General features: G+C 42.8%; 1 protein-coding gene across 7 annotated transcripts in view; it reads left to right on the top strand.

The window, feature by feature from the left end:
* LOC115134263 (myocyte-specific enhancer factor 2A) overlaps positions 1–24,147 on the top strand; it is a 97,049-nt gene that overhangs the window by 14,124 nt on the left and 58,778 nt on the right. For all 7 annotated transcript variants that reach the window (XM_029668056.2, XM_029668053.2, XM_029668054.2 and 4 more), the window contains one exon: positions 23,142–23,339. In XM_029668056.2, coding sequence (XP_029523916.1) covers positions 23,286–23,339 — 54 coding nt within the window. In that variant the 5' untranslated portion in view covers positions 23,142–23,285. The remainder of the gene's footprint in view (positions 1–23,141; positions 23,340–24,147) is intronic.

The following is a 24,147-nucleotide window of genomic DNA, read 5'->3' as shown; positions in this document are numbered from 1 at the left end:
AGAAACTCGTCATCATGCAAGCGGTCAGACAAGTGAAAATTATTGTCAGTAAAGAAAACTTTAAGCAAGTTTTTCAAAAAAAAAAAAACATGTCAATACTTAGCCCCTTGATAACCAGCGCACTTCTGTATGTTGTAAAAGCGTTACATGGTCGCTGCCCATATCATTGCATATTGCAGAAAATACACGAGAGTTCAGGGGCACAGCAAGTGGTACCGGAGCGCCAAGTCTAGGGCCAAAAGTCTCCTCAACAGCTTCTACCCCCAAGCCATAAGACTGCTGAATAATTCATAAAATTGCCACCGGACTATTTACATTGACCCCCCCCCCCCCCCCCATTTGTTTTGAACACTGCTGCTACTCGCTGTTTGGTATCTATGCATAGTCACTTCACCCCTACCTACATATACAAATTACCTCAACTAACCTGTACCCCCGCACATTAACTTGGTACCGTATATAGCATTGTTTAAAGCCTTGTTCTTGTTATTTACTTTTTATTACAATGATTTACTTTAGTTTATTTGGTAAATATTTTCTTAACTCTTCTTGAACTGCACTGTTGGTTAAGGGCTTGTATAAATAAGCATTTCACGGTAAGATATACACTTGTTGTATTCGGCGCATGTGACAAATAACGTTTGATTTGATGAAGCTGGTCGAGAGAATACCAAGAGTGTGCAAAGCTGTCATCAAGGCAAAGGGTGGCTACTTTGAAGAATCTCAAATATAAAATATATTTTGATTTAACACTTTTTTGGTTACTACAGTACATGATTCCTTATGTGTTATTTCACAGTTTTGATGTCTCCAAAAAATAAAGAAAAACCCTTGAATGGGTAGGTGTGTCCAAACGTTCTACCGGTACTGTATGTGTAACACACACACTACATGTTAATGTTTTTATATTTATGTACATTGTAAAGTCTCAGGATCTCTGTATTTCTGTACATTGAAATTGCCATTGATAAAATGCAATTGTGTTCATTGTCCGTAGCTTATGCCTGCCCATACCATAACTCCACCGTCAAACTGGGGCACTCTGTTCACAACGTTGACATCAGCAAACTGCCCGCCCACACAATTCATAGTTACATATAACTAACTATCATTGGCTAACATATATTAACATTGATTGACATTATGTTTCTGTGGTTTTATTTCTATTTGTCAGTATGGGATTTTGTTAAGGGGCTGATCACTGGCTTGAAGTATCCACCAAGACTTGGTTAACCAATACTGCAAGGCTTTAGCTAACTAGGTTAGCCAACGCCACAAGGCTTTAGCAAATTTGGCTAGCTAGCTGGAAAGCAAGCTAACCACACCAGCATTACACAGAACAAAAACATGAGCGCAACATGTAAAGTGTTGGTCCCACGTTTCATGAGCTGAAATAAAAGATCCCAGAAATGTTCCATACGTACAAAAAGCTTATTTCTCTCAAATGTTGTGCACAAGTTTTTTTACATCCCTGTTAGTGAGCATTTATCCATAATCCATCCACCTGACAGGTGTGGCATTTCAAGAAGCTGATTAAACAGCATGATCATTACACAGGTGCACCTTGTGCTTGGGACAATAAAAGGCCTCTCTAAAATGTGCAGTTTTGTCACACAACACAATGCCACAGATGTCTCAAGTTTTCTAGCAGCGTGCAATTGGCATGCTGACTGCAGGAATGTCCACTAGAGTTGTTGCCAGAGAAGTGAATGTTATTTTCTCTACCATAAGCTGCCTCCAACTTCGTTTTAGAGGATTTGGCAGTACGTCCAACCAGCCTCACAACCGCAGACCACGTGTAACCACAGCATCCCAGGACCTCCACATTCGGCTTCTTCACCTGCAGGATCGTCTGAGACCAGCCACCCAGACAGCTGATGAAACTGTGGGTTTGCATAACCTAAGAATTTCTGCACAAACGGTCAGATACCGTCTCAGGGAAGCTCATCTACGTGCTCATTGTCCTCACCAGGGTTTTAACCTGACTGCAGTTAGGCTTTCTAACTGAATTCAGTGGCAAATGCTTACCTTCGATTGCCACTGGCATGCTGGAGAAGTGTGCTATTCACCCATGAATCCTGATTTCAAATGTACCAGGCAGATGGCAGACAGAGTGTATGACGTTGTGTGGGCGAGCGGTTTGCTGATGCCAACGTTGTGAACAGAGTGCCCCATGGTGGCGGTGGGGTTATGGTATGGGCAGGTGTAAGCTACGGAATGCACAGAGATACCGTGACAAGATCCTGAGGCCCATTGTTGTGCCATTCATCTGCCACCATCCCCTCATGTTACAGCATGATAATCCATGGCCCCATGTCGCAAGGATCTGTACGCAATTCCTGGAAGCAGAAAATATCTCAGTTCTTCTATGGTCTGCATACTCACCAGACATGTCCCCCATTGAGTATGTTTGGGATGGTCTGGATTGACGTGTACGACAGCGTGTTCCAGTTCTCACCAATATCCAGCAACTTCTCACAGCTATTGAAGAGGAGTGGGATAACATTTCAGATCCACGCCCGTACCTTTTTTTGAGGGTGTCTCATGTGAAATCCATAGCTAAGGAGGTGGAGAAAACACCTGTCTCCAGATTACGTCTTCAATCAAACTGAGGGCAAACATGGCATCCGTGAAAGGGAGAAGCGTCCATCCATGATCTAGCTAGCTACATTTTCAGATATCACACGTCTCTAATTTTGACAGAAAGTCGTTGTCATTTCAAGTTAACGTGTACTGTTCGCTAGCTTGCTAAAGTTAACTGGCTGGTTCGCTAGCTAATATTACGTGTATGATCTGTTTAGTAATATTATTTGTATCTCAAAGCCATTTGCTTTGCTAGTTGTAGGTAGCTAACATTGAATCTGGTTGGTTAGCTACCTGCAGATTCATGCAGGGTAGTAACGTCATGAGTTGGGATTATGGTTCATTGTTTACCTAGCTAGCTACATGTCAACAAAATACTCCACTATGCAAGTAACAATTTCAATAGAATGTCACTGTGACAACTGTTGATAGACGTAGCTGTTAAATTCACTCTAAATTCACTATAAACTCAGAAGGCAGGAATCGTGGTTGCAGGCAAAGGTCAAACACAGGTAGGCAGTCAAAACCAAAACAATATCTCACAACCATACAAGCAGAAATAACTTAACTAAATAGGGAGCTGATGAGACCAGGTGAGAAACGAACACAGGTGAAAGAAATAAACAAAAATGAAAGATAGGGCTATGTTCTAGAACACAAAGAAACAGTGCTACGTTCAAGAACACAAAGAAAAAGAACACAAGTTTGACTAAGAAAAGAAAAGCAGAACCTTACAATAGCGCCTCAAAATCATCACACATAGCCGGCCGGCATTGCTATCATCCTCTTTCATCACTTCACCAAATCTTTCCCAAACGACTTTTCTCGCCATGCATTCTTTTTTAAAAACTCCATTTCGTAGCTTTTCTCTTTTTGAATTATACTTTTTGAATTGCCTCCATGGATAGACATGAACATTTTCTGTCCCTTCCCAAAAGCATTTTGCGATTGGCTTGTAGGCTATTTGGCGAGCGTACAGTTAGGCCCTAAAGCTTAGGTTTACGCACTAATGCCAGATAGCCAAAAATAATGAAAGAAAAACTTAAATGTTGCCTATCGATATAAATTGCACAAGAAGGTTACTACTACTACATTATTGGATTTTATAAGGTGTTGTTTTCGATTTATTTAACCTGCCGGCCACCCTCCCGCCATTCATCCACGTAATATTTCATTACCCTTAACCCGCCCTCCCTGCGGATATAATCGTGGGTACTGCGGGGTATGTGTCAAACTGCGTGCAAACTGCGAATCAAATCACTTGCCCACACACACATATTATGCGCACACATGCATACTTATGCCACAAGCACACACATATTATGCGCACACATGCATACTTATGCCACACACACACACACACACTTTTTAAAAATCTTTATCTTTAACTCCGCATTGTTGGAAATGGACCCGTAAGAAAGCATTTCACTGTTAGTCTACACCTGTTGTTTACAAAGCATGTGGCAAATAGAATTTGATTTGAATACCTACAGTATCATAGATCAAAATTGTTGTATTCATTTTCCCTTGAAGTACATCAATTTGCTGAGTTGCACTTTGGCTGAATTTCAATGAGACTTTGAAAAAGCATATACAGTATCAAAGGAATACATTATAATCTAATTTGCCAGATCAAAAGATTTCTTGTGATCGCTAATATGCTCCCCTGTATCACATTTAAGACGCAACCGCTTAATCTTAACATAAAAGTCTGGAGTCCCCATGAAGACCTGATTTCTCTTGCTGAGTTTATGCATTTTGAGAGTACTATATATTTACAGTATGCATAGACAAGCAGCTTATAAAGCCTAAAACATTTCCCTCAATCTGAATAGTATACTGTCTTGCACTTTAAGCTCCATGCATGTTATACAGGCAATACAAAGGCAAGGTTGCTCTGTGTGTGAACATTTAGTTTCTAATCAATGTCACTGATAAACATAGTGTATGCTGCTCCTGTTGAGAAGGCAATCTGATAATGAGTTCCACAGCTGCACCACTGAGAGCATCTTGACTGGCTGCATCACCGCTTGTTATGGCAACTGCTTGGCATCCGACCGCAAGGCGCTACAGAGGGTAGTGCGTAAGGTCCAGTGCATCACTGGGGCCAAGCTCCCTGCCATTTATGACCTCTATACCAGGTGTTGTCAGAGGAAGGACTCCAGCCACCCAAGTCATAGACTGTTCTCTCTGCTACTGCACGGCAAGCAGTACCGATGCACCAAGTCTGGAACCAACAGGAACCTGAACAGCTTCTACACCAAAGCCATAAGACTACTAAATAGTAAGTTAAATAGTTAACCAAATAGCTCTCGGACTGCGTTGATCCTTTTTGCACAAACTTTTTTGACTCATCACATACGCTGCTACAGTTTATTAGCTATCCTGTTGCCTAGTCACTTTATTCCTAGTTATATGTACATATCTATCTCAATTACCTTGTACCCCTGCACATCGACTCAGTACTGCTACCCCGTCTATATAGCCATGTTATCATTACTCGTGTATTTATTATTACTTGTTTTATTATTTGTTATTACATTTATATTATTTCTACATTGTCTTTCTCTCCGCATTGTTGGGAAGGGCCAGTAAGTAAGCATTTCCCTGTTAGTCTACACCTGTGGTTCACGAAAGTATGTGACAAATAGAAATGTGATGTTAGAGGATCAGCAGGATCATACGGTGGAATCTGTGAGCTATTCTTATAGGCACTAGCCATGGTCACAGGGTTGTGTAAGATATCCCAAAGCATTTGGTAGAAAACTATGGTATTTGCTCAGACAAAAAAATATATACAATAATATAGAATTGAATCCCACCAGGGGTCTTCTGAATAATAAACAGATTTGCAGGTGTTTGTTTGGGGATCTGGAAGTCATAGTCCCTAGTGTGATCCTGTGCAGTCAGTAAGTACAGTAGCTGGTGGTGGGAACAATCAGGCCTCCTGCAGCTGGAGCGAGTCAGGCAATGTGGGCTGGAGGAAGAGCCTGGGGCCTGACTGTATCCTTGTTTTTCTGCCTGTCTGTGAAGCCCTCTGAACCTGGACAGCTGGAGGGATGTCGTAATTCCCATTATCCTGCAGCACACAACATGTCTATTACCAGTGAAGGGAAGTGACTTAACACACTCTTCTGGTCTGAAAGGGGGTCGGGTCCACCAAAGGACTCATCCTAGAGTTCAAGTTCCACCATCTCTCTGCTGTGAGGGCAGGATGTCTTTACTCACCTTTGCTTTGACACTGTAAAATGATCTAAGCTAGTGTTGGGCGGTATACCGTATGTACCGTATACCGGGGTATTTGGAAATACCGACGGGATGGTTTTCATATACCGACAATATCGTTGAAACTATTTCTTTGAAGTACTTGTAGCTACTTGTTAAGTACTCTGAACAATTTTTACGATTTTACTGAATTTCAGTTCATATAAGTAAATGCCTTAAAAAATATTACAGATGCCTTAAAAAAATAGGTAGGGGCGTGGATCAGAAAACCAGTCAGTAGCTGGTGTGACCACCATTTGCCTGATGCAGTGCGACACTCTCCTTCGCATGGAGTTGATCTGGCAAAAGATTGTGACCTGTGGAATGTTGTCCCACTCCTTTTAGATGGCTGTGCGAAGTTGCTGGATATTGGCGAGAATTGGAACACGCTGTCGTACACGTTGATCGAGAGCATCCCAAACCTGCTCAATGGGTGACATGGCTGATGAGTATGCAGGCCATGGAAGAACTGGGACATTTTCAGCTTCCAGGAATTGTGTACAGATCCTTGCGACATGGGACTGTGCATTATCATGCTGAAACGTGAGGTGATGGCAGTGGACGAATGGCTCCACAATGGGTCTCAGGATCTCGTCACAGTATCTCTGTGCATTCCATAGCTCATGCCTTTACCATAAACCCACCGCCACCACTCTGTTCACAACATTGACATCAGCAAACCGCTCATCCACACAACGCCATACATGCTGTCTGCCATCTGCCTGGTACATTTGAAACTGGGATTCATCTCTGAAAAGCACACTTATCCAGTATGCCAGTGGCCATCGAAGAAGAGCATTTGCCCACTGAAGTCAGTTATGATGCCAAATAGCAGTCAGGTCAAGACCCTGGTGAGGACAACAAGCACGCAGATGAGCTTCCCTGAGACCGTTTCTGACAGTGTGCGAATTCTTAGGTTGTGCAAACCCACAGTTTCATCAGCTGTCCGGGTGGCTGGTCTCAGATGATCCCGTAGGTGAAGAAGCCAGATGTGGAGGTCCTGGGCTGGCATGGTTGCACGTGGTCTGCGGTTCTGAGGCCCGGACGTACTGCCAAATTCTCTCAAACGACATTGGAGACGGCTTATGGTAGAGAAAATTAAATTATCTGTCAACAGCTCTGGTGGACATTCCTGCAGTCAGCATGAAAATTGCGCATTCCTTCATATCTTGAGACATCTGTGGCATTGTGTTGTGACAAAACTGCACATTTTAGAGTGGCCTTTTATTGTCCCAAGCACAAGGTGCACCTGTGTAAAGATCATGCTATTTAATCAGCTTTTTGATATTTCACATCTGTCAGGTGGATGAATTTTCTTGGTAAAGGAGAAATACTCACTAACAGGGATGTAAACACATGTGCACAAAATTTGAGAGAAATAAGCTTTTTGTGCATATGGAAAATGTCTTGGATCTTTTATTTCAGCTCATGAAACATGGGACCAACACTTTACATGTTGTGTTTATATTGTTCAGTATCAATACCAACACTCAATGTGTGCAAGGAGATAAAGCAGATTGCATTCTTCGTTTCGCCTGTCACATGTTTGTTGTAAACAGCACAACAGGAGAAAGCGGGACCTGATATGTCCATAGCATTCTATTGGTGAGTCTCTCTCTGTTGTACGGCTGACATGAAGTTACATGTGTATGCTATCCGATTACACCAAGACAGTTGTGAAGAGGGCACGACTAAACCTATTCCCCTCAGGAGATTGAAAAGATTTGGCATGGGTCCTCAGATCCTCAAAAGGTTTTACAGTTGCACCATCGAGAGCATCCTGCTGGGTTGCATCACTGCCTGATATGGTAACTGCTCGGCCTCCGATCCCAAGGCACTACAGGGAGTACTGCATACGGCCCAGTACATCACCGAAGCTGGATTTGTCTCTATAATTACTTTGTTGGTTTCCTTGTGAATTTTCTATTACTTGTGAAAAAAATGTAAGCATTCTGGTAAAAATGCCCAATGCGCTTTTTTTGAGTTTTTAATGCCCCCTTTTGTTCTATGCCGGTAATACTGTGAATCCTGGGAAGAACAGTATGAAGGTACGAAAAACTGGGTACCGCCCAAGCCTAATCTAAGCACTAGGTACAGCCAATATTTCTCCCCATCAATTTCCCCTACGATGTTCCTACGCTAGTGTAATGAAAGAGACTTGACCCCTGCCTTATTAGGAGAAGTGGAAGCCGGGACGGGGACGTATCACTTTTACTGGGCTGGGCATGACATCATCCCTCTGCCTTTACAGCCCTGGCAGCATCCAACCAGGGAAAACATTACACCACTCCTGTATGAAAACATGTAGTCGCACAATCTCGCTGGGAGCAGTAATACAGTACAGGTTATCGCCTGGAATGTAAAACCAAAGTTTTATATTAAGGCACTCATTTTCTTTCTTCATTGCAAAAATATATATTTAATTCCTGTCCTGGCTGCAGTAGTTGTACCCTAATTTCAGTCTCCAGAGCCTGGCTCTCTTAAGCCTCTGTGTGAGAGTTTGTTGAGTCTGCCAGCTGTCTCTGCCCTCCCTCTCTCCTTCTCTCTCCCAGTCCAGTCTGTCTCTGCCTGGGACCAGACTGTGTGCAGTGTGTGGCGCATGTGCGCTGCTGATCCAGGTGAAATAGTAGACTGACTGATCCCACTGGTGTATCAGCTGTTCTCTGGATGTACTCGGCCAGTGTCACACTCTCTGCTCCCCAGCTTGTTCCTAGTCCCCTCCCTCTCTCCCCTCGGCCCCCCTGTCACTGACCAAGCTGCCAACAGTGTTCAGACCATGCATGGGGGGAGAGGCATCCGTCACCAGCAACTGGGCCTCAGTCAGGGCCACAGGCTATCACAAAACAGTCGGGTTGGAAAGATTCCTGGAGAGGCAGGCAGCAGGGCCAGTGGGTTTCTGTGTGTGTGTGTGTGTGTGTGTGTGTGTGTAGCACACTATGTATGTATGGATGGGAGGATATGTTTGTATGATGATCTGTCAAACAGCTTTATTTTGTGTTTGATCCATCTGTCCTATTGACTTTGAAAAGAATGTGTTTCATTTAGTATAATATCGACTCAGAGGACATTTAGGAAATTCCAAAAGGCAGAGCTGTGCTTGTAAATCCCAAAGTACAAAACAAAACATGCAAATTGTGGTAAAGATAGATCAGCTTTACATTCTCATCCATACATAATTCCTTGTTGTTCTCTAGCACTACTTCTTTATGGAGGTACTGAATCATTATGCAAACTAAGCCAATTCTCTCTGGAATGCCTGGAAATATTCATAATATCGTTTATTTGATGTTGAGCCCGTGGCATAAGAAATACATTCCTGGATCATTTACAATACATTATTCTTGATCTTGGGACATATTTGCTGGAGGAAAGTTCTTATGTTTGGTTCAGATTTGGTGTTCTGAGCAACAAACCAGAAGTATTGATAGAGTAAATACTTTAGAATGACACATTTTCTGTTCTTTTTGTCCTGTACAAGCATAAAGTTTCCAAGGATATGCCCCCATTCAAACGCTGGTTGCATAAGCGCCAGTCATGCACCAGGCAGACAGCGTTTATATAAGAGCACATCTATATTTCAAAGTGAAAGTTGTTACTCAGCTTTGGCTTGGCATTGAAGCAAAACAACTCTGCGTCCACTGAGCATTCTCTCTGGTGCCTATATGATGTGGTTGTTTAATGTTATCGCTACTGTACATCTTTCCTCTTTTTCCTGCCGTTCTTGACAAGCACTCCTTTACAATAAACGGAAGAGTTTTATCATGGCAAAAAACACGAAATAACTCATTGAAACCAGTGAACAGAAAAATGAAAATCAGGGCTTTTGTTGCAATGGAAATAAGTGGTTTCACCTTGCCAAAGTGACATGGATTTATTGGCTCTATATTGAGATCAGTCTATTCAAATTGCAATTCTGTTATTTAGCATTATATAATCTTCCAACCTCTGTACCCTTTCCTTACGGGATTAGTGTTCTATTTTGTGATTTCCGCGATCATCCATGTAGGTATGTGTTGAGTCATCCATTTTCTTTGTTAAAAAATCTAATCAATGTTGAACCTTTCACAGTTTTCATGAGTCATAATGGTCCATGCTGCTTGGGTTGCATAAACCTTTTATGTAATGGAACACTGAGAAACAGAGGGATGGAGAGCAAGAGAAACATGGAAAGAGAAAATCTAATATTTATTCTAAGCCATATTTGAAGAACAAAAAAATCCATTAAAAGAAGCACCAGTGCTCTGTTGGTCAAGACAGGACTTAACACACTATCAACCAACAGAAACAGTGTGCACATGATGTGTAACACAACATGGTAAACTCAGAGTAGTTTCATTTGTTTATATGGTTAAATCTGCCTGCTGTTGATCAAACAACATATTTGAAGAATTACCTATCTAAACTGTATCAGAATATTTCATCTGGATGTGCAGTTCGTTTAGTGGGGATGAGAGCTGGTAAATGTAGTGGTGCCGAGACACATTAATGCAATGCGTCCCTAATATCCTTACACAGCGTACTCCCCCAGGAGGAAGATCTTGATTCATCTGTGCTGTTTACCATTTTGGATTTGCGGTCTGTGGAACATCAAAAGGCTGCCATGCCGCTTAACACAGTTTGCAGGGTGCCTTGGGGGCTGAGGGTAGGGGGGTGTCACACCCCTCTGTGTTGGTGTGATTATCCTCCCTGGGGAGAAGTCCCTGTGATGATGGACAACCATGCAAATGGACACATAGCATCACATCACACAGACAACAGGTCCACAGTCCAACAAGGCTGCCATGCTAACCTTTAGGATGCAGGAATCTGGGTGTGGGTGCATGTATGTTTATAGGAGACTCTGAAAATGGGCTCTTCCTGATATCCCTGAAAAGTTGAGATTATGAAGGATGAAGAAAGTGTACAGAAATGTACAGAAAACTTTCTGGAATGTTCGGCTTGTGCATTTCTTTTAGACCTGTGTCATCTGTGAATCTATCAGATTGATTTAGAAAAGAAGAACTTGGGTGCGCTGTGACACTTGAAGTGCTCATCCATAGAGAATGTCAGATTCTGATGCTGATTCGTGTCAGGAAATTCACTGGTAAAATTGACATACTGTCATAAGGGATGTTGGTGATTAAATGTTTTTGGAGAGAGGTTTTGGCTCAGAGACAGTGATGTTGAGTGACTGTGTTTGGCCGTTACTCCTAATTTGATGTGAGTGCTTAGACACTTAGTCAGTTTCATTTTGGCAGTAGAATATGACATTTTGGTTGATTAGAAGTGATTTGTGACTGTCACATAACACGGTAATATGTTTTGGGATTCATCCAAAAACAGCAAGATGCTCAAATTAAAATAGTTGCATATCATTTGGATTTAGCTTGTGGGTTGTTCACCATTGCAAATCTGAGCGGGGTTTTTTTTCTTTCAAATCTGAATAACCGGCAGTATAATTCCTCTCAATGTATATCATGCATTTCTCAACCAGACCTTTTTAATGAAGAAAAAATCATTACTCTTAAGCTTGCGTTCTTTTCTTCATGCTAAAGCTTTGTACTACAATTAGCATCTGGAGACAAACCTTGAGAAGGAGAGTGGCCTCTGCACATGAAATGGATACAACAGTTAGGATAGGGTCATCGCTTTATCCTTGAGAAACTGAAAATCCATTCATCGGCTCGGCTCGAAAACCTGACTGACGCAAATGGATCATTGGGAATAGAGGCGCCCCAGCAGTAATTATGTTACAACGCTGCTGCTACCGCACACGGCAAGAAAGCTGGGGCTGGGGGTGGGGGGGGGAACTCTTCCATCTCAAGGTTTTATTCCTGTTTCCTCTCTATTCCCTTTAAGTTCACACACAAACACACGTGCGCTCACATACTCACACTCATACACCAGCTCCAGCACAACAACATCTGTTTGGACTATGACGCTTATCGAGCTCTGTTGTCTGAACTTCAATGCACTGTTCCATGCCTGTAGAAGTTACATGAGCAGTCAGAGTAACTGGCTGTCTGCTAAGCCAGTTAGGTTGTACATGTTGGCAGTGATCACAGTACACTGTGTCTCCTGCTTGTTGCAGGTGACTTACTGGCCTCAGATTCTTCTTTACTGTGCCTTCAAGCCAAAGGGAATATGTGTTAATGCCCTCTTAGTTTCATCATACAAGCTTTTAGGATTTAGGATGGTGATAAGTGAGAAAAATATGCCACAGTCAAGTCAATGGCTTTCTGTCATGGACCCCAGGCATTTAGTCAAAGTCACCTTGCATAGTCCTCTCATCCCCTGACATTACTGTGTGACTGAGAGTGAGGGTGTCTGTCTGCTAGCGCTCAGTTTCACTGTCAGCATCTCATGTTGTGTTTTTCTGTCCTTCTGGATATGTAGCCTATTATCCAGACATTACCATACCTTGAAACTTGCTGATTTCAGCATGCAATAGGAATACATTCAAAAGTAACAATAATACTGTATATCCGTCTTGATTGGCAAGGCTGTAAAGCTGTATGTTCTGTTATTGACCTCTCTCCTAAAGAGATTTGTTTTTGCAGTCGTCTATTTCTCCTAGGTTATTGATGGATGTTATATGATGGTGGCCTAAAACTATTTTCACCAAGAGAAGAGCCACTTAATCCGCTGGGGTTTTCCTGATGATGTCATTGTGGAGGTGATAAGTAGCTTAGTCCCTGTCTGCAACTCCATCTTCCCAGCCAGAGTTAGGTGCTAGCAGGATGGATGATTGTTTGAACTTGCATTGATCCAACGTGGGATTACAGCTGGGTCAGTGGAGAGTTGAAGTGAGGTAGCAGTCATCATTGGGAGAGATTAACCACTCGCAGCCTGGCCTGCTCTGGTCTGCCTCCTCAACACAACCACTCTGTAGTGTGTGAATACTGTATCATTGTCCCCTACACTTCATACTCTCATACATGTCAATTGGAGAAAAAATATATATAAACTTGAGACATAGGCCAACAACTTCAGGCTTCAACTTTTGGTCTGATTAAGATGCGCACTAAAATAGTTATACAAGTGAAGAAGCTTTGTCATGTCCCAGTAGCCGTAAACTCAATTAACCATTATTATTTACTATGCAAGCTATACAGAACATGCTTTGGAATATTTGTGTGAGTCACTGTCTAACCCTTGTTGTACTCTAACTTAAATTGCCAATGTACGTCAGGGCGGGATCCACTCAAATCATATCAATGTACGTCAGGGCCGGATCCACTCAAATCATATCAATGTACGTCAGGGCCGGATCCATTCAAATCATATTAATGTACGTCAGGGCCGGATCCACTCAAATCATATCAATGTACGTCAGGACCGGATCCACTCAAATCATATCAATGTACGTCAGGGCCGGATCCACTCAAATCATATCAATGTACGTCAGGGCCGGATCCACTCAAATCATAACAATGTACGTCAGGGCCGGATGCACTCAAATCATATCAATGTACGTCAGGACCGCATCCACTCAAATCATAACAATGTACGTCAGGACCGGATGCACTCAAATCATATCAATGTACGTCAGGGCCGGATCCACTCAGATTTATATCAATGTACGTCAGGGCCGGATCCACTCAAATCATATCAATGTACGTCAGGGCAGGATCCACTCAAATCATATCAATGTACGTCAGGGCCGGATCCACTCAAATCATATCAATGTACGTCAGGACCGGATCCACTCAAATCATATCAATGTACGTCAGGGCCGGATCCACTCAAATCATATCATCCATCAGTCCATTCATCATATCAATGTCAGGGCGTCAGGGCCGGATCCACTCAAATCATAACAATGTACGTCAGGGCCGGATGCACTCAAATCATATCAATGTACGTCAGGGCCGGATCCACTCAAATCAAATCATAACAATGTACGTCCAGGACCGGATCCACTCAAATCATATCAATGTACGGATCAGGGCGTCAGGGCGGATCCACTCAGATTTATATCAATGTCCATCAAATCGTCGTCAGGGCCGGATCCATTCAAATCATATCAATGTCGTCAGGGCGGATCCATTCAAATCATATCAATGTCGTCAGGGCGGATCCATCAAATCATATCAATACGCCGGATCCACTCAAATCATATCAATGTACGCCAGGGCAGGATCCACTCAAATCATATCCAAAATCATATCAATGTCACGGGGCCGGATCCACTCAAATCATATCAATGTCAGGGCGTCCAGGACAGGGCGGATCCACTCAAATCATATCAATGTACGTCAGGGCGGATCCATTCAAATCATATCAATGTATGTCAGGGCGGATCAGGACGTCAGGATCCACTCAAATCATATCAATCCATTCAAATCATATCAATGTACGTCAGGGCCGGATCCACTCAGATTTATATCAATGTACGTCAGGACCGGATCCACTCAAATCATATCAATGTACGTCAGGGCCGGATCCACTCAGATTTATATCAATGTACGTCAGGGCCGGATCCACTCAAATCATATCAATGTACGTCAGGGCCGGATCCACTCAGATTTATATCAATGTACGTCAGGGCCGGATCCACTCAAATCATATATCAATGTACGTCAGGGCCGGATCCACTCAGATTTATATCAATGTAAATCAATGTACGTCAGGGCCGGATCCGGATTTATATCAATGTACGTCAAAATCATATCAATGTACTTCAGGCCGGATCCAGTCAGGGCGGATCCACTCAGATTTATATCAATGATCCACTCAAATCATATCAATGTACGTCATATCAAGGTGTATGTCACGTGTGCTCCCTCTCCGGCCTCTAGGTCACCAGGCTGCTCGTTATGGCGCACACCTGTCACCATCGTTACGCGCACCTGCACGTCGTCAGACTCACCTGGACTCCATCACTTCCTTTATTACCTGCCCTATATATGTCACTCCCTTTGGTTCCTTCCCCAGGCGTCATTGTTTCTGTTTCATGTCTGTGCTTGGTTCGAGGTTCTTGTTTTGTATTATGTTTATTTTATTAAAACACTCCCTGAACTTGCTTCCCGATTCTCAGCGCACATCGTTACAGCGTACTTGAGTATAACTACTGTATTATGTGAAATAAAGGAGGAAGACACTTTCTGTTGTAATTTCAATATCATTAAAAAAAAACTAATTTTTAACATCCCTTCTGTCAGTAACATAAGGCACTTACTCAATGTAAAATGTTCATTATGAGATTTTTCACTTGGCTTGTAGTGGTTCAAAGTACCCCAGCTATTTCTAAGGGTGTGGTTTATCATGGTGCTAATATAGTAATCATCTTAACTTCTCAAAATGTTTTTGAAGTCATTGTCTAGGAAGATAATGTCACCCCAAGCAATGATCTACAAAGAAAGTTAACAAGCTGTAGAAAGTCCAATATGCACACACATTTAAAGGAGTTTCTTTAGCTCACTAGGCAAGCAGCTCTCTCTCTTTCTCAAGGCTTCTTTCTCAAGGCTTCTTTCTCACTAATTTCTGTTCACACACCCCTTTGGTAGATCTTATTAATTATATCTCATTAGTTGCCTTGGAAACAGAGGTGAGGGAATGTAAAGAGTTAGAGTGAGAGAGAGAAAGAGAGAGACTGAGGGGTAGGAGGGAGAGGTGGAGGGAGAAAGAGAGGAATGGAGAAAGAGAGAGCTGGAAAGTGGGAGAGAGGAATTGGAGAAAGTGGTTGTTGCAGGATCAGCCGTGTGTCAGATTAGCATCAGGAGACATTAACACTAGTGATGCTGCTTCTGGGGCCACAATCCTACCTCTCCCTGCTGGAGTGGGAGATAAGGGTGCTCTCACAAAGGGAAGTGTAGGAGCAGGAGAGAGAGAGGCTGGCTCTCATCCACTCCCCCCCAGGCCAACAGCCCCATTCCCAGGTACAGCAGAGCATGATGATAGGAAGAACAAAGAGTTGGGGTGTTCATTTCTTAATGCACTTATGTCAGGGTCTCATTGAAACGAAGCAGCAGAATCATGAGGGTTTACTTTGCTCCATGTCCCCACACCGCTTAAAGCCTAACAAACTGGAACTGAGCCATTTCCTTCCACTTTCAAGTTTTGGGATTATATTGCTACCATTTTGCACTGCTGTTTTCTTGTTAAGTGTGAACTCTGTTTAATCAGTATTTTACTGCTCATTAGTTTAGTGTGTGATGGAGTAGTTATTCATCATTATGTAGCTCCGGAAATGTTTCAAGTCATTATCAGTCCTGGCCAAAACAAGGAAAGGCCTGACATCTAACTGAATAGAAAGTGGTGCAGTGCTTGGTGTGGCAGCATGTGCCTGTCCAGCCTGTCTAATGGCCCTGTACTGTAAACATAATAAACACACAGAAAGAATGAACAGGAGATGGAGTCCTGTTGTTGTTTAGTCTCAGAGTTACAGTCAGGAGGCAACACGTGGAGGAGATCAGAGAGTAAGGGTGTCCCCAAGGCACACTCCCTCCCTTTTTTCTATCCCTCCCCTGCAGTGGGCATTTAGAAGTGGTCCTAAAAACAGGAAGTGGAGAGGCAGGAAGTTGAGTCTTGTCTGCCCACTCCGTGACCTGGCCCTGTGGTAGGATAGTCAAACTGAGCTCTTCACACACAGGAAGCACAACTGTCATGGCTATGCTCAGGACTTTGGCTCCTGTCCATGACAGTCAGAGTAATAAGGGAAATGGGTTAGGCTTTCCTCACATTAAACACTCACTTAGACAGTACAGTACACACATTTGAATGTATAGAGTCTTTGAAGAAAGTAAGAGCTAAACATTCAAAGCATTAATGTTCTTCTTGGCTTTAAGATATATCATTCTAACCACATCATGCTCTGAATGTAGTATGGCCAATAACAGGGTCAACAATAGATGATCTGGTCTCATCCTTTAAATGAAATGAACCATATAGGATGTCGTCTTTTGTGTTGGACAGCAGTGTAAGATGTAATATGAGGTTAAGTAATACTAGGCCTACAGCTCTGTGACTACGTGCAGAGCTTATTCAGGCTTACTGACTGAGAGGGAGTGAGGGAGTGAGGCGGATGTGCTGTGTTCAGTAATTACATGGGAGTGGAGCATGTTTTATTGAGTGTGAAAGGGCCGACCCCGTCACCAACCCTCCCCATCTCCCAGAGGCCTGTCTCACGGGAGGGAGGAAGGGACAGAGAGACAGAGAGCGGCTGCTACTGGGCCTGTCTCCGTGGCCAGAAATCACTCTTAATTATATTAATTCCAAGAATCTAAGAGGACTTTTTAACCTAAACAACAATGCTCAAAACGTCCCACTGTATTTACACTCTTGGTTCGTATGGTTGTAAATGAGGCTTGGTTTGGTCTACACATTCTGTGTGTCATGTAGCTGGTATTGATTTTGATGTCAGCCTGATGTGGTCTCTCCTATAGAGACATGTTCTCTGTGCATTGATCTCTGTGGTGCAAATGTTTGGTAAGCACCTTTACGAAGTGCTGGACTGGTTTAAACGAAAGGCTAAGTGGTGCAGGTGTACATTATCAAGTTCTTCTAAAGAGTACATGGTGAGATGTATACATTCTTACAAGCAAGGTGAAATGGACAGAATAATCCTATCAAGCGTGATTAACATAGAGTAAAGCTTTAAATGCATAGCTCAGTTAACATCACCTTTAAAACACCATGGTTGTATGGACCTGGAGAGTCAGTGACAGTTTAATCATCATTTAGTAGAAACTCTTATCCAGAGCAATTAGGGTTAAGTGCCTTACTCAAGGGCACATTTGACAGATTTTTCATCTAGTCGACTTGGGGATTCGAACCAGTGACATTTCAGTTACGGCCCAACCCTCTGAACAACTAGGCCACCTGCCGCCCATTGACATCAGTTATGTTACTTAGCTGCAGTTTACCATTGGCATCATTGAGCGCTAAACAATGGAAGTGTTGACTCATGGTAGCATGCTCTAGTTAGCGAGCCTTGTGGAGGGTTACGTACATCCACCTGTATAGAGGCGTGCCGTGCCGAGGCTGTGACTGGTGACACGCTGCAGTGCTGGCCCGTCTCCACGTGCTGCAGTAATCCACCAGGATTTAGTGTAACTCTGCATCCCCTCTGCTGCCCCGGCACTGCCCTGCTCTCCTCTGTCACCCAACGAGATTAGGACACAACTCACAGCCAGGATTACAACTCTGCTCTCTACATACAGTGGAAGTCGTAAGTTTACATTCAGCTAAGCCAAATACATTTAAACTCAGTTTTTCACAATTCCTGACATTTAATCCTAGTAAAAATTCCCTGTCTTAGGTCAGTTAAGAGCACCACTTTATTTAAAAAATGTGAAATGTCAGAATAATAGTAGAGAGAATGATTTATTTCAGCTTTTATTTATTTCATCCCATTCCCAGTGGGTCAGAAGTTTACATACACTCAATTAGTACTTGGTAGCATTGCCTTTAAATTGTTGAACTTGGGTCTAACGTTAGCCTTCCATATGCTTCCCACAATAAGTTGGGTGAATTTTGTCCCACTCCTCCTGACAGAGTTGGTGTAACTGAGTCAGGTTTGTAGGCCTCCTTGCTCGCACACGCTTTTTCAGTTCTGCCCACACATTTTATATAGGATTGAGGTCAGAGCTTTGTGATGGCCACTCCAATACCTTGACTTTGTTGCTTAAATATATCCACATCATTTTCCTGCCTCATGAAGCCATCTATTTTGTGAAGTGCACCAGTCCCTCTTGCAGCAAAGCACCCCCACAACATGCTGCCACTGCTTCACAGTTGGGATGGTGTTCTTCGGCTTGCAAGCCTCCCCCTTTCTCCTGCAAAACATAACAATGGTCACTATGGCCAAACAGTTATATTTTTGTTTCATCAGACCAGAGGACATTTCTCTAAAAAGAACGATCTTTGTCCCCAGTTTCAAACCGTAAGTTGCAAACCGTAGTCTGGCTTTTTTATGGCGGTTTTGGAGCTGTGGCTTCTTCCTTGCTGAGCGGCCTTTCAGGTTATGTCAATAACCTGTGGATATAGATACCTGATAGGTACCTGTTTCCTCCAGCATCTTCACAAGGTCCTTTGCTGTTGTTGTGGGATTGATTTGCACTTTTCGCACCAAAATACTTTCATCTCTAGGAGCCAGAACGCGTCTCCTTCCTGAGCGGTATGATGGCGGTCCCATGGTGTTTATACTTGCGTACTATTGTTTGTACAGATGAACGTGGTACCTTCAGGCGTTTGGAAATTGCTCCCAAGGATGAACCAGACTTGTGGAGGTCTACAATTTTTTGTCTGAGGTCTTGGCTGATTTCTTTTGATTTTCCAATGATGTCAAGCAAAGAGACATTGAGTTTGAAGGTAGGCCTTGAAATACATCCACAGGTACACCTCCAATTGACTCAAATTATGTCAATTAGCCTATCAGAAGCTTCTAAAGACATGACATCATTTTCTGGAATTTTCCAAGCTGTTTAAAGGCACAGTCAACTTAGTGTATGTCAACTTCTGACCACTGGAATTGTGATACAGTGAATTATAAGTTAAATAATCTGTCTGTAAACAATTGTTGGAAAAATGACTTGTGCCGTGCACACAGTAGATGTCCTAACCGACTTGCCAAAACTAGTTTGTTAACAAGAAATTTGTGGAGTGGTTGAAAAACGAGTTTTAATGACTCCAACCTAAGTGTATGTAACCGATTTCAACTGTAACTCTTACACCTGTGAACAAGTTGACTTCACATCCATCAAGCAGTTAACCCACAAGCATTTATTTTAGTTCAGTTATGGATTCACTTTGACGTACTTTTTACTTAGACTTTTTTTATGTTTAGGCAGCTATGTGAAAAGGTTTAGTAATCGACACATGCTACAGATGTACTGATACATAATGTATCAGTGAAGAAGAAAATAAAATCAGTACAGGTGTTGATTGTCTGTCTCCCATCTGCTGTCTCTTTTGAGAACCATGCTTTAACATTCACCAGTTGTTATGCATAGATTTATAACACCTTTTATTATGCTAAAACTGATCTGAATTTGTGTAATGGAAATCAAACTTTTACTGTGTTAAATGTTATTCCTACCCAGCAAAAATGATCCAACTACATCCTGTATATAGCCTTATTATTGTTATTTTATTGTGTTTAAAAATATATATAATAATAATAATAATTGATTTAGTAAATATTTTCTTAACTCTTATTTTTCCTAAAACTGCATTTTTGGACAAGGGCTTATAAGTAAGCATTTCACGGTAAGGTCTACCCGTTGTATTCGGTGCATGTGGCAAATCAAATGTGATTTTTGATTTGATTTACAGATAGAATAAGGAAATCTATTTCTGTGTTTTCTTCAGATAGTAGCTGTACCAAGCAGAGTGCAGTAGCAAACCTGGTGTCTGAGGGACCTCAGCTTGTCACCTCATATTTACGTAACAGAAATGTCATGACACAAGGCATTATGCCACAAGAACCTGCACTGTACTAGACTGCTATGACAGATCCTCTCACAGTTTAGAGACGAGGTGGAATGTGTGTGGTTCACTGTCTTCAGATGTAGGCCTACAATTGTACAGTAGTGTCAAGAGAAGCAAGTCAACTGCTCTTCAAAGCGAGAGAGACGGACAGAAATACACACTCATACAGACACACCAGTAGAAAAAGTGTCAGTAGGAGTATTTGGAAACAGTGAATGAAAAAGAACACTGTCGTTCTCACCGACTTTTTGTGATGTGGTTTAGGGAAATTCTTCAAGGGGGTTTGCGTAGTTAGTTTCCTTACTGTGGACAGCCGTGCGTGGGTTGGGGGTTGTTGGCTAGGTGATCTCATGTTGAGTTTGCCTAACAGTGGTTAGATTCAGACAGCCAGACACTATAATGCCAGTGTCTCAAAGCCTAAAATTACTGTGTGCCACTGGAACTGGCCATTTCTGGTCCCATGATGTTAGTCAGCTCTCACTGCTTTTTGGTCTATGGTGCTAACTGTATCTCTGCTGGACCGAGGCTGAATACTACAATGTTAACCTTGCCCAGAGGTTATTTTCTAAAGGAAATATAAGCATTTTTCCATTTGCTTGTAAATTATATCCATGTGTCAGTGATGAATGCTCTTTCAGGGAGATACCTATCTCTCATAGAACAGAGATCAAAGTTCACCGGGCCTGCTGGAGTCTGAACCAGTGACCAGGTTGGCAGGTTACAGAGTACCTCAAGTGGGAACTACCTCACCCACCTCAGAGGATTTAAACCTGACTGGGTGTACTCTTAATCATCTGAAGAGCATAGCTGGCAGCGGCCAGTATCAGATGAGGAATTAAAACAAATATGTTTTATTTATTTAACCTTTATTTAACTAGGCAAGTCAGTTAAGAACAAATTCTTATTTACAATGACTTCCTACCAAAAGGCAAAAGGCCTCCTGCGGGGACGGGGGCTGGGATTAAAAATAAATACAATAAAAATAAAGGATAAAACACATCATGACAAGAGAGACAACACAACACTACATAAGGAGAGACCTAAGACAATAACATAGCATGGCAGCAACACATGACAACACATGGTACAAACATGATTGGGCACAGACAACAGCACAAAGGGCAAGAAGGTAGAGACAATAATACATCACGCAAAGCAGCCACAACTGTCAGTAAGAGTTTCCATGATTGAGTTTTGGAATGAAGAGATTGAGATAAAACTGTCCAGTTTGAGTGTTTGTTGCAGCTCGTTCCAGTTGCTAGCTGCAGCGAATTGAAAATACGAACGACTTAGGGATGTGTGTGCTTTGGGGACCTTTAACAGAATGTGACTGGCAGAACGGGTGTTGTATGTGGAGGATGAGGGCTGCAGTAGATATCTCAGATAGGGGTGAGTGAGGCCTAAGAGGGTTTTCTAAATAAGCATCAACCAATGGGTCTTGCGACGGGTATACAGAGATGACCAGTTTACAGAGGAGTATAGAGTGCAGTGATGTGTCCTATAAGGAGCATTAGTGGCAAATCTGATGGCCGAATGCTAAAGACCATCTAGCCGCTCGAGAGCATCCTTACCTGCCGATCTATAAATTACGTCTCCGTTATCTAACATGGGTAGGATGGTCATCTGAATCAGGGTTAGTTTGGCAGCTGGGGTGAAAGTGGAGTGATTACGATAGAGGAAACCAAGTCTAGATTTAACTTTAGCCTGCAGCTTTGATATGTGCTGAGAGAAGGACAGTGTACCGTCTAGCCATACTCCCAAGTGCTTGTATGAGGTGACTACCTCAAGCTCTAAACTCTCAGAGGTAGTAATCACACCTGTGGGAAGAGGGACATTCTTCTTACCAAACCACATGACCTTTGTTTTGGAGGTGTTCAGAACAAGGTTAAGGGCAGAGAAAGCTTGTTGGACACTAAGAAAGCTTTGATGTAGAGCGTTTAACACAAAATCCAGAGAGGGGCCAGATGAATATAAAACTGTATCATCTGCATATAAATGGATGAGAGAGCTTTCTGCTGCCTGAGCTATGTTCTTGATGTAAATTGAGAAGAGCGTGGGGTCTAGGATCAAGCCTTGGGGTACACCTTTGGGGAAAGGCAGTGTCTGAGACAGCAGATGTTCTGACTTTAAACACTGCACTCTTTGAGAGAGGTAGTTAGCAAACCAAGCCAAAGACCCCTCAGAGACACCAATACTCCTTAGCCGGCCCACAAGAATAGAATGGTCTACCGTGTCAAAAGCTTTGGCCAAGGAAGAGTGGAGCTCTGTGCTCGGTCTTCACAGGCATCTTAGGAATACTTTTGACTGACTACTGGTGTACATATGAGAGTAAGACAGACACAGAGAGCGAGAGAGAATAGGATACATTTTTTGTTGTTAAAGCTCTGTAATTCTGTCATCCTGCTACTGGTTGTTAGGCTTAAAGATCAAAGCCAGATATACCCAGTAGACATTGACTTGGTTGGGAGTCAACACCAGCTCCACATGGCAACTTGTACTTCAGTAAGAGCTTAATGCAGCCATTTCTCACATAAAATGGAAAAGATAATTTCACACTTATGTATGAAAAGCTCTTGAAAGGCACTTTTATCATTGGTTCTGAATCAGGCCTATTCAACACTAAAGAGCAGATGAACTTATAAATTGCGTTTAGCATTTTCCGAACGGTTTCTCCTTTAAGTCTGAAGTGTTCTGACAGTGGCTCCAGCTGCTGTGGAAGTGCAGGTGAGGAGATAAGGTGCCATCATGTTCTCCTGTCTGTCTCATAACCTCTCTGTATGTGTCAGGGAATGGAACACAGAGCCATTGGGTGCTTTGTTGTGCATGCGAAGAGATCACTGGGTGTTATGTTAACTCTGTTCTCTCTCTCTCTCTCTCTGCAGATTGTGGTGTGGTCACGAAAACGACAGAGCCAGAGAGAGAGAAGAGAGAGTGTTGTACAATGTGCTAGGAGATAAGGAAGAAGACGAGCTCGGTAGTTTTTCTGATATTCTTGAGGTGTCAGAGAGACCGAACAGAACGCAGAGATGGGACGGAAGAAGATACAGATCACCAGGATCATGGATGAGAGGAACAGGCAGGTCAGTGTCACCCCTCTCCCCTGCCCTCCACTCAGCATAAAGATAAATCTCTCTCCACACACAAGCAAATGGCAGCAGGCTACTCCCACTTGTCTACCTACAGGCCTACAGTGTTGTTCCGCTTGGAGTTGAAAACAGGAGTTGTCTTCTCACCGCTTACCACCTGTGGTGAATTCTTGACAGGGATTCAAAGTGCCCACTGACTTCACAGGATTGTATGTTTTCATATAGCAACCATTTCTATTTGAGGTAGCACTTTTCTCTGGAGTGAATTGGTGACTCAAGTATTTTCAATCCAATAAACACCATTTATTGTTTGTAATAAATTAACATTATCCAGTCCTTTAAGAGAAAGTATATCTCTCCAGTTTAAGGGTTGGAGTAAAATGCCATTTCTATATTGGGTAATATTTTGGATAGGATACCTGTTCTATGGAACTGAAGCTGCTGTCAGTGGCAATATGAATCTGAACAGAAAGTCCCCAGCCGGATAAACAAGAACCATGACATTTTTTTGTCAGTGCAGCGTTATTTACAGACATGATTCCCCCGCTACCCTGCAATTTCAGCAGGAGAAGTTGATGAGGCAGCAGCAGTAGTATAGCAGGCTGCAGCGGGGGCTGCTTGGCGTGGGAGTGAACCCAGAACACTGAGCAGTGAGCGGGGCGAAGTGGGGCGACTGCGGCCTCTCCACACTGGAGGGCTTGTCCCTTGGCCTGACAGGGCCCCTCGCTGGGCTCCGCGCGGCTCCATGCGGTTGCAGCTGCTTGGTAGTAATTAGGAGCAGCCACTGCACCACACCACCCTC

The sequence above is a fragment of the Oncorhynchus nerka genome, linkage group LG9a (genome assembly GCF_034236695.1).
Source record: "Oncorhynchus nerka isolate Pitt River linkage group LG9a, Oner_Uvic_2.0, whole genome shotgun sequence".
Classification (NCBI taxonomy): Eukaryota; Metazoa; Chordata; class Actinopteri; order Salmoniformes; family Salmonidae; genus Oncorhynchus; species Oncorhynchus nerka.
Note: the sequence above shows the minus strand (reverse complement) of the source record. Positions and strands in the feature narration are given on the sequence as shown.